Below are 11458 nucleotides of genomic sequence, written 5' to 3' on the forward strand. Positions count from 1 at the left end.
TAAGGTAACCATCAGCTAACTAGACAAATCCACATTCAGACATGTTTATTTCAACAGTCAAATCATTTAAACAGGGTCAAGAATGGAGAATACAAGTTAACTATTTCATTTAAAAAGTTTATTTATTATAAAATGTAAAAATTCAGCTAGACCAGGCCATTAGAGTAACTTAGGCGCTTGCATCGAGTTGCATTTTCCATAATTTATATGTCACAGACCAGTACCATGTTTTGGACTTTCACAATCACCAGCCAGCTACATTTCTAATACAGATGTTCAAATCTGGCAATACTGAAATGGGAGCTTACAGGTGAGTCGTTCCACAAAAAGTGCCTTTCACGTCCCTTTGGTAGTTTGAGTCAAATTTGTGAACCAAAATTCCATTTTAAAAGTGCCCTTTAATATAGACCACATGGAGAATAATAAAGCTGAGTTTTTATATGAAGACTACCTAAAGTGCCAAGAGTCAGTATTTTGACATGTCCCGCCATGCACACCAACTTTTATTTAAAAACCCACTTAACACCAAAATGTCACCATCATTGTAAAGCACCATTTATTTTGTTGCTTTGACAGTCATTAGAAGATTTATTTTTATTTATTTCATGTGATTAGTGAATCATTTACACTTGTCCCTCATTTAAGGTAAACCCTGTTACGTGAACTTAACTCTCATTTTGACCATTACTCTATAAATATTTTTTTCTAAAGAAACATTGAACGGGTGGGGCATAACATATCAACCCTATGACACAGATTTAAACCATTTTCATTCAATTGCCACTCCCTGTTCCACACAAGCTTCCATTCCCAATGAAAAGGTGATTTAAGATGAAATAGTCAGCCCTGTTACTATAGTAATGCTTATTTATCATATGGAAAACTTATGAAGATGAACAAGAGGCCTTGACAGAATTGTTTTCTTTTACCAAGTTAGACTTTTCAAAAGGCATTGAATTGGTGGAATGACCCAGGTATGGTTGATAGCAGTGGTTTCGCCTTGCTTAACATGGGTTTTATAGAGCCGAGACATGCAGCAAGATGGTCTAGCTGGGTGTAAAGGAGAAGAGGTGCCAGAGAGAACCCATAATATGACTGTCATGGCTGTGGTCTTAATCGTCCTTATCCTTGGCTCCGTGTTTTAGGATGCGCGTGAACTCCACATAGTTGAAGTTGCTCTTTTTGTCAATGGGAGCCTCCCTGAAGAGCTCGTCCACTTCCTCGTCTGTGAAGCGGTCACCCATGGTGGTCAGTAGCTCTCTGAGGTATTCCTCCTGGATGACACCTGAGGACAGAGGGTGACAGACAGGTATGCAAAAATGCCCATGGTACTTTCCCCAGGCGGGTATGCACGAGTTAGGTATTTGTTGAGTCACACCCAACCCATCAGCTGTTTCTGAAATGATCTGCGCAAACAAAGCAACCTGAACACATGAGCAAAGTTCACAGAAAGCATCTTTGTATTTACAATCCACTTAAGGAATATGTAGCCCGCTCAAGGGTAGTATTTTTAAAGGAAGTTAAGGGTATCGATCCTGTCAAGGAAATAAAACAAGTGTCCTGTGTGTAATTTTATAAGCATGAATTTCCCATATGGACCCATTTCATATTTATTTCAGCCTAAACCCCTAGGAGCTATGGTTTAACCCACAGGTCCAGCTGTTATTGGGACAGCCCACATTACTATCTCAGAAGCTAGTCCAGTCTATCCAGCTGAGTCAGAGATTAGGGATATCTTGAAAAGCAAACAACTCAGGAACTTTGTTCTCTAAACACTGGCATCCATTATCAGCATCTAAAACAGCATGATCTATACAGCCACAGAGACCAACATGACATCATTCCCATTAGGCTAATTCCCTAAACTTTTCCCCAAAGACCTTACCTGTACCCTCTTCGTCGAAGCAGGCAAAAGCATTTCTGATGACGTCCTCAGGGTCCGTGCCGTTGAGCTTCTCACCAAACATGGTGAGGAACATGGTGAAGTTGATGGGCCCAGGAGCTTCAGTCATCATAGCCTCCAGGTACTCATCAGACGGGTTCTTCCCTGAGAAAGAATCACAGTGCCACATTCGAACAGACTGCAACTCCCTGTTAACAGTAACCTTGTTTTACAACACTGGCATAAATGGGTTCAAGCGTATAAAACACAATGGGAACAGGGTGTAGGGAATGTTGATGGGAAACCGCCTGCTCTTTACTAATGCATGACTGGTATTCTATTAAAACTCTAACACTAGCTGGAAAACACACCCAAACCCAATAAAGAGAGGCAACTCAGTGCTCTGCCTCAATCTGTCAAACACTTGATCAAGACAACCATTGAAGGGGGAGCTTAACAGCCTAATAAACACTCAAGAGATACCCGAGCACCATACTACAAATCTGGTTGGAGTTAGCGAGGTAATTTCGGTCAGCTCTGGATAACCGGTACCACGAATGTTGCTCACCTTCAGCCAGGTGTATTTCTATGGCAATGAATCCTTCACAACTAACCTGCTCCGGGGCAGGATAACTAACAGCTAACTCCATTTCTCCTGAATCAAGTGTCTGACCCACAAGTTGAGGACCAATGACATCAAATGCCCTCCCTCTCACCAAGACGGCATCATCCTTCATTTAAGGAAGACTAATGATTGAATATTTTATAAAATGTCATAAGACATCCATCACATTTGAGTATTTGCTTTCCAAACTGTATATGTCACACGACAGCATTTTGCGAAAGGGAAACTGACAGCCGCAACCAACCATAGACTGCAGTTCCCATTCAAGTCAAGACTGGCAGCCAGTGTACTCATGAGTTTATCAGTGAAATTGCCAGGGTTAGAGGTTTCAAAACACTTCTCTGGATCATATGTTTATGGCCACAACGCAACAAGACTGCATTTCTAAAAGCCCATTTCATACCATAGCCTGCTGAATTTGAGAACTAACTTCTTTAATTTAGAGCAACAGTTTGGCGTTCAACTAGCATGCTAGAGTTAACGACAGGCGGACGAGCAATATCCAGTCGTACGGATGAGTCCTGACCTGGAATGTGAAGCAGCCTAGCTTTATAAAAGCCTGAATAGATCTAGCTTGCGTCATAGTATACAACTCAGGAAATCATTCAGTGCCTCGGTTTCAAATTGAGTGAATTAAACAAAGTCCAAGAGAAAACAAACGGACTGATTTCAGATCAGCAGAAGGGGGTTTCAGGGACAAGCTAAGATACCCACCCAATGAGGCTAGCATGTCGTGCAGATCCTCCTTGTCGACAAACCCATCACGGTTCTGGTCAATCATGTTGAAGGCCTCCTTGAACTCCTGGATCTGAGACTGGTCAAACATAGCAAAGACATTGCTAGTAGCACGCTGGGGGCGCTTCTTGGTGGTCTTTCCCTTTGCCCTTTTGCTCGACATTTTGGCTGTTGTGCGTTTACCTGTAAGGGTCAAAAGAGCATAATCCTGAAGTCAGCAGCCCCACATTTGTAATATCCCAAATAATTTTACCATTTCAAAGCAGACTTAGAAATAGTGTTCGGATGTCAATGAAGCTCAGTTCCTGGGACAACAACATCTTATGATACTTAAGAGGCTATGAAAAACATATTGAGAGTAGCCGTTACTGGCTCATGCAATTACCCAAAATAAGATTTGACCAGTTACGCACAGCTTTCCTTGGCTATGGGCTAATCTAATTCAGACTGGAAAATAATCCCTGGAGAGGTGTCCTCACTACACTATAAATGGAAATGTTATACTGCTGTTGAAGGCTGTTCTAGTTCCCTTAGCACAGGATAGGAAAAACTGACGTGAGAGAAATTCTGGCAAGTTCAACAACCTCATTCAGAGAGAGGGCCACTGCTTCAATAATAGGCCTCCTACCTAGCTAGTAATAGATGGAGCCAGTGGTCCACACCATTGACTAACTATTATGGCAACAGCACAGGGCAGGATAAGACCGGTTTAGTGATCTAATTTGAGGTTGTGCAATAATAGGTAACTGAATTCAGACTTAAATTAAATCTGACACGTTAGCTAACATTAACCATATAAGAGTAGCGGTATGATAAACTATCTACAAACACCAATTGAAATGCCATACTTTGAGAAATAATCGAGTGAAAAGGCAACTTTTAGTTAGCGATACTACGTCATGAATGGACAATGGGGCCTATAAAAACAGATTCATCTAGCTGCCAGCTGTTGCTACTATCAACGCAAGCAGTATCGTAGAAATTAACATACAGCACAAATATCAATTTACCAAAATGTGGAATGGCTATGATAAAGTTACGAGAAAGCTGACGTTAGCGACATTGTTGAGGAGACGATAAAACAATACGAATGCCAGGATGCTCGCTAACTAGATAATGCATTTTGTTTTGGCAAATCTCGTTACAATACACGGGTATCTAGCGTGCGGTCTCTTGATGCAACTTAAAACAATTTCAACTTGCTAGTTAGAACAGCATTTTCTTTCTCCCCCTTTAGGAAATACTATGATCTTGGCAGTTAACAAGCCGACTGTTAGCTTATTTAGCTAGCCTGCTGACTCCGCTAGTTAAGGCTAAATCATCCAGGAAACAAACACTTCCATATGAAAACCATTGTAGCGTATACATTTCAAACTGTACAGCCAACACTTCAATAGCAGCATGGGATTAGCAAGTGAAATAACGCTTATACGAGCAAATATTAGACCTAGCTACCTGATTCCGAAAAGCTGGATTGTCAGTTAGCCCGTGCTGCCCTCTCACAACCACCGCCCTAACTTCCTTAAATGTTTCCGCACAGGAAATACAGACCAAACTAACTTCAGAAAATGGGGAGGGCTTTAGAATTTCTAAATCATTTTTATTTGATTTCAACTATTTTTTTTAACAGTATAAAAAAAAACATTTATATATTTATATATTTCGTTCATGTACGTTGCTTTGACTATACATAACTTGATGTAATACTTGTAAATCAGTTCAGTTTTACTTGGGTATACCCTCCATTGAAGTTAATGGGGTTTCCTCAAAACACTCCTTTGCTACGTAAACATTCTTGAGATATGCCCAAATACGGAGAAAATAAATGTATCTTCCTGTGCCTTATCATGAGTAAGATAACAATGCTTTGGTGACACCATTCTTATTAGACTAAAACTCCGATTTCCTCAATTTACAAAACATATAGCCTAGCAAATACAATGATCATATAACAAAAATATGTTTTATTGTCACATACACCAGATAGGGGCCTTGAAATGTGCTGTTTTACAAGGTCAGCCATAGTAGTATGGCAGCACTGGAGCAAATTAGGTTTAAGTGCCTTGCTCAAGGGCACATTGACAGATTTCTTCACCTTATAGCTCAGTAGCTTAACACATCAATATTTTGATAGTACCCTAAATGTTTTGGAATATCAGTAAATTGACATTTTCACATATGCTCCAGAAATGAAGAATAATGACTGGATGGATAATTATAGATGCTTTGGGGAGAATTTTCATGACATCCCCATTTGGGTCAGAGTGAACAGTTGGTTCCCCGTTGCCGCTTGGAGAAGGTTAATGCTGGAGATACAAAGCAAGAAAGCTCTATGGGACCCATGATGACTCACTGGTTAAAATGGGCCACAGCAGTAACCTAATGTGGGTTCTCAGTGAACACACACTCCTCAAAGGGAACAAGAGAAGGGGTTTAACAATGTAGACAAGCCACAGGCACATTCAGCATGGAGGAAAAAGGCTTATGATGGCAGCCATGCAATGCAGCTGTGAGACCCTGGCATTTTCAACACTTGTTTATACAACATTGAATAACATTTTAATTGAGCCCCGCCACCTTTTCATAGGCCAAAGGAAGAGTAAACATAAATAATTATCCCTATGAGTGCTATTTTAGAAATTATTAGTTTGATTGTTCAAGATATGAGCTATTAGTATAGTTTACAACTATGGCCCAATAACCATCTGCTTAATGAAAAGGAGTGCATTCTGCCTGCTCCCAAGAGAAGTGGAATTATTCTTAGTTTGTTGAACTGTAAAAAACTATTTTTAATATAGAGTCAGCAGATTGGAACCAGAGACATGTATTTATCTAAACATATACTAAACCCTGCACCTTAGAGGCTGCTGCCTATGTACATAGACATAAAACACTGGTCACTTTAATAATGGAACAGTGGTCACTTTATGGACAGTAAATGTAGTATATATGAAGAATACATAAGGTCGAGTAGTATATGTACAGAAGTAGTTATATAGGATGAGCCTTGACTAGAATACAGTATATAGATATACACACACACACATTTTAGAACACCTGCTCATTCAAGATTTTTTTTAATGTTTTTTGCTAAGGTGTATGTAAACTTCTGACTTCAACTGTACATACAGTTAAAGTCGGAAGTTTACATACACCTTAGCCAAATACATTTAAACTCAGTTTTTCCCAATTCCTGACATTTAATCCTAGTAAAAATTCCCTGTTTTAGGTTAGTTAGGATCACCACTTTATTTTAAGAATGTGAAATATCAGAATAATAGTAGAGAGAATGATTTATTTCAGCTTTTATTTCTTTCATCACATTCCCAGTGGGTCAGAAGTTTACATACACTCAATTAGTATTTTGGTAGCATTGCCTTAAAATTGTTTAACTTGGGTCAAACATTTCCGGTAGCCTTCCACAAGCTTCCCATAATAAGTTCGGTGAATTTTGGCCCATTCCTCCTGACAGAGCTGGTGTAACTGAATCAAGTTTGTTGGCCTCCTTGCTCGCACACGCTTTTCAGTTCTGCCCACACATTTTCTATAGGATTGAGGTCAGGGCTTTGTGATGGCCACTCAAATACCTTGAATTTGTTGTCCTTAAGCCATTTTCCACAACTTTGGAAGTATGCTTGGGGTCATTGTCCATTTGGAAGACCCATTTGCGACCAAGCTTTGACTTCCTGACTGATGTCTTGAGATGTTGCTTCAATATATCCATGTAATTTTCCTTCCTCATGACAAAATGTATTTTGTGAAGTGCACCAATCCCTCCTGCAGCAAAGCACCCCCACAACATGATGCTGCCACCCCCATGCTTCACGGTTGGGATGGTGTTCTTAGGCTTGCAAGCCTCCACCTTTTTCCTCCAAACATAACGATGGTCATTATGGCCAAACAGTTCTATTTTTGTTTCATCAGACCAGAGGACATTTCTCCAAAAAGTACGATCTTTGTCCCAATGTGCAGTTGGAAACCGTAGTCTGGATTTTTTTATGGAGGTTTTGGAGCAGTGGCTTCTTCCTTGCTGAGCGGCCTTTCAGGTTATGTAGATATAGGAGTAATTTTACTGTGGATATAGATACTTTTGTACCTGTTTCCTCCAGCATTTTCACAAGATCCTTTGCTGTTGTTCTGGAATTGTTTGCTCCAAAGTACGTTCATCTCTAGGAGACAGAACGTGTCTCCTTCCTGAGTGGTGTGACGGCTGCGTGGTCCCTTGGTGTTTATACTTGCGTAATATTGTTTGTACAGATGAACGTGGTACCTTCAGGCATTTGGAAATTGCTCCCAAGGATGAACCAGACTTGTGGAGGTCTACAATAATTTTTCTGAGGACTTGGCTGATTTCTTTTGATTTTCCCATGATGTCAAGCAAAGAGGCACTGAGTTTGAAGGTAGGCCTTGAAATACATCCACAGGTACACGTCCAACTGACTCAAATGATGTCAATTAGCCTATCAGAAGCTTCTAAAGCCATGACATAATTTCCTGGAATTTTCCAAGCTGTTTAAAGGCACAGTCAACTTAGTGTATGTAAACTTCTGACCCACTGGAATTGTGATACAGTGAATTGTAAGTGAAATAATCTGTCTGTAAACAATTGTTGGAAAAATTACTTGTGTCATGCACAAAGTAGATGTCCTAAACGACTTGCCAAAACTATAGTTTGTTAACAAAAAATCTGTGGAGTGGTTGAAAAACGAGTTTTAATGACTCCAAACTTAGGGTATGAAAATCTCTGACTTCAACTGTACATACATACATATAAAGGGAAAGGGATACCTAGTCAGTTGTACAACTGAATGCGTTCAACTGAAATGTGTCTTCCATACACTGTATATACACATACATACATAACATATGTAATTACAGAAAAATTATTACAGAAGAATTACAGAAAAATGAAACATAAGGCATTTGAACCCAGTCTGACACAAAAATAAGATTAATGTGGGAGACAAGCCTATACACAATCTATATACACACGTACCATTTACCATATAGAAGCTAAATATTTTTTATAATTTAATTATAGGTAGCCATTTTTCTTTTATTCCAGGCTTTATCTAAATATTCTGCAAACGTAAATATACAATGGACAAAAATCTTGCTTTTATTTTAATTGCAATAATTTTTTAATTTAACCTTTATTTATCTAGGCAAGTCAGTTAAGAACAAATTCTTATTTACAATGACGGCCTACCCCGGCCAAATCCGGACTACACTGGACCAATTGTGCACCGCCCTATGGGACTCCCAATCACACCCGGACGTGATACAACCTGGATACGAACCAGGGACTGTAGTGATGCCTCTTGCACTGACATGCAGTGCCTTAGACCGCCGCGCAACTCGGGAGTCCTTTTAGGTAGGTTATACATAATATTTCTCTCACACATGAATTCACACTTTGTCAAACAAAAAGTTCTCAATTTGGGTTTATGATTAATCTTCTCCACCTCTTTTTTTCATATTGTATCAACAGTTGTTTTTTAACAATATCTGTCTCCCTTAATTTGGTTTTAGCCTGTGGTTGTCCAATTAGAATTTCTTGCAATAAAACTAGCCAATGACCAAATAACAAGTATCCTATTTCAGAAGACATATTCCTCCCATGTCTCTGAACCATTGCTCAATAATTCCCTATTACAGGAAAAACACTATTTCCATTGATTGTTATTACTCTGTTGACTCTCGTCCTCTTGACCTCTCGTAATCTGTCTCTGCGTTGTGTATTTATCTTTGACATATTCTTACAAAGATAATATGTTCATCAATAAAAATACCCAAATATTTATAATTGCTAGTGAACTCAAGAATGTCTTCTCCAAAACAAATCTGAAAAACACTTATCTTAGTACCTGGTTTTCTAAAATGCATTATCTGTGTTATTGTCTGGTTGGTCATGAGTCTTTTACACCAATTGACTGCACATAATAACATATATTGTTCAGTTTCTGCCATCAAAATAATATCAGCATATAAAAGGGTACTTAGCATTTCATCATCATCATATCTTACTCCGATATTTAACTGTTTAATTTATTTTGCCAAATCATTTATAAACATATCAAACAAAGTTGGTGATTAGGGTCTCCTTGTTTTAGACCTGAGGGTCAGGGAAACCAATCTGTACGATATTCATTAACACGCACACAAGCAATTGCTACTTTGTAAAGAGACTGGTTTGCCTGATAAAATTTCCCATCAACCCCTGTCTTTAACAAACTATAGGATAAAAGATCCCTATTTACAAAATCAAAAGTATATATACTCCGGACTCCGACATTGCTCATCCTAATTTTTCTATATTTCTTAATTCCATTATTTAACTTTTTAGATTTGTATGTATTGTTGTGTACTGCACTGTTGGAGCTAGGAACACAATCATTTCGCTACACCCGCAATAACATCTGCTAAATATGTGTATGCGACCAATAAAATGTTATTTCATATTTTTTTTATGGGAACAGGTCACTCAACGACAGGAATGAGTAATGGAGAACAATATCTTGAGACCCTAATGTATTCATGTTTACTCCGAGGATACAAAGGGTTTTCTACTCGAAACTGGGATGGCGAGGAGAGCTTAAATCTCAAAACCACTAAACAAACTAATAATAACACACCTGAGTCAGTTAAAACTAGTTAAACGTCTAGTTTTGATTTACAGTGAGGGAAAAAAGTATTTGATCCCCTGCTGATTTTGTACGTTTGCCCACTGACAAAGAAATTATCAGTCTATAATTTTAATGGTAGGTTTATTTGAACAGTGAGAGACAGAATAACAACAAAAATATCCAGGAAAATGCATGTCAAAAATGTTATAAATTGATTTGCATTTTAATGAGGGAAATAAGTATTTGACCCCTTCTCAATCAAAAAGATTTCTGGCTCCCAGGTGTCTTTCATACAGGTAACGAACGGAGATTAGGAGCACACTCTTAAAAGGAGTGCTCCTAATCTCAGTTTCTTACCTGTATAAAAGATACCTGTCCACAGAAGCAATCAATCAATCAGATTCCAAACTCTCCACCATGGCCAAGACCAAAGAGCTCTCCAAGGATGTCAGGGACAAGATTGTAGACCTACACAAGGCTGGAATGGGCTACAAGACCATCGCCAAGCAGCTTGGTGAGAAGGTGACAACAGTTTCTGTGATTATTCGCAAATGGAAGAAACACAAAAGAACTGTCAATCTCCCTCAGCCTGGGGCTCCATGCAAGATCTCACCTCGTGGAGTTGCAATGATCATGAGAACGGTGAGGAATCAGCCCAGAACTACACAGGAGGATCTTGTCAATGATCTCAAGGCAGCTGGGACCATAGTCATCAAGAAAACAATTGGTAACACACTATGCCGTGAAGGACTGAAATCCTGCAGCGCCCGCAAGGTCCCCCTGCTCAAGAAAGCACATATACATGCCCGTCTGAAGTTTGCCAATGAACATCTGAATGATTCAGAGGACAACTGGGTGAACGTGTTGTGGTCAGATGAGACCAACATGGAGTTCTTTGGCATCAACCCAACTTGCCGTGTTTGGAGGAGGAGGAATGCTGCCTATGACCCCAAGAAACCATCCCCACCGTCAAACATGGAGGTGGAAACATTATGCTTTGGGGGTGTTTTTCTGCTAAAGGGACAGGACAACTTCACCGCATCAAAGGGACGATGGACGGGGCCATGTACCGTCAAATGTACCGTCAAACCCTCAGCCAGGGTATTGAAAATGGGTCGTGGATGGGTATTCCAGCATGACAATGACCCAAAACACACGGCCAAGGCAACAAAGGAGTGGCTCAAGAAGAAGCACATTAAGGTCCTGGAGTGGCCTAGCCAGTCTCCAGACCTTAATCCCATAGAAAATCTGTGGAGGGAGCTGAAGGTTCGAGTTGCCAAACGTCAGCCTAGAAACCTTAATGACTTGAAGAAGATCTGCAAAGAGGAGTGGGACAAAATCCCTCCTGAGATGTGTGCAAACCTGGTGGCCAACTACAAGAAACGTCTGACCTCTGTGATTGCCAACAAGGGTTTTGCCACCAAGTACTAAGTCATGTTTTGCAGAGGGGTCAAATACTTATTTCCCTCATTAAAATGCAAATCAATTCATAACATTTTTGACATGCGTTTTTCTGGATTTTTTTGTTGATATTCTGTCTCTCACTGTTCAAATAAACCTACCATTAAAATTATAGACTGATCATTTCTT

General features: G+C 39.5%; 1 protein-coding gene across 1 annotated transcript; it reads right to left on the bottom strand.

The window, feature by feature from the left end:
- Window positions 1–103: 103 nt before the first annotated feature.
- Window positions 104–4818, bottom strand: LOC139531945 (myosin regulatory light polypeptide 9). Its single transcript, XM_071328963.1, has 4 exons — window positions 4698–4818; window positions 3222–3425; window positions 1886–2047; window positions 104–1285 (listed from the first exon to the last, which is right to left on the bottom strand). The coding sequence occupies exons 2-4, from the start codon at window positions 3403–3405 to the stop codon at window positions 1113–1115; spliced, it is 519 nt and encodes a 172-aa protein (XP_071185064.1). The 5' UTR covers window positions 3406–3425; window positions 4698–4818; the 3' UTR covers window positions 104–1112.
- Between the last annotated feature and the right edge of the window lie 6640 nt (window positions 4819–11458).

The sequence above is a fragment of the Salvelinus alpinus genome, chromosome 10 (assembly GCF_045679555.1).
Source record: "Salvelinus alpinus chromosome 10, SLU_Salpinus.1, whole genome shotgun sequence".
NCBI classification, from domain to species: Eukaryota; Metazoa; Chordata; class Actinopteri; order Salmoniformes; family Salmonidae; genus Salvelinus; species Salvelinus alpinus.

Bases quoted from the DNA above. Each gene is read 5' to 3' on its own strand.
- LOC139531945 (XM_071328963.1), bottom strand. From the start codon at position 3,405: ATGTCGAGCAAAAGGGCAAAGGGAAAGACCACCAAGAAGCGCCCCCAG. The intron at 2,048-3,221 runs GTGGGTATCTTA...ATTCTTTCTCAG, and splicing joins CGACATGCTAGCCTCATTGG to GGAAGAACCCGTCTGATGAG. The intron at 1,286-1,885 runs GTAAGGTCTTTG...CTCTGTCCTCAG, and splicing joins CTTCGACGAAGAGGGTACAG to GTGTCATCCAGGAGGAATAC.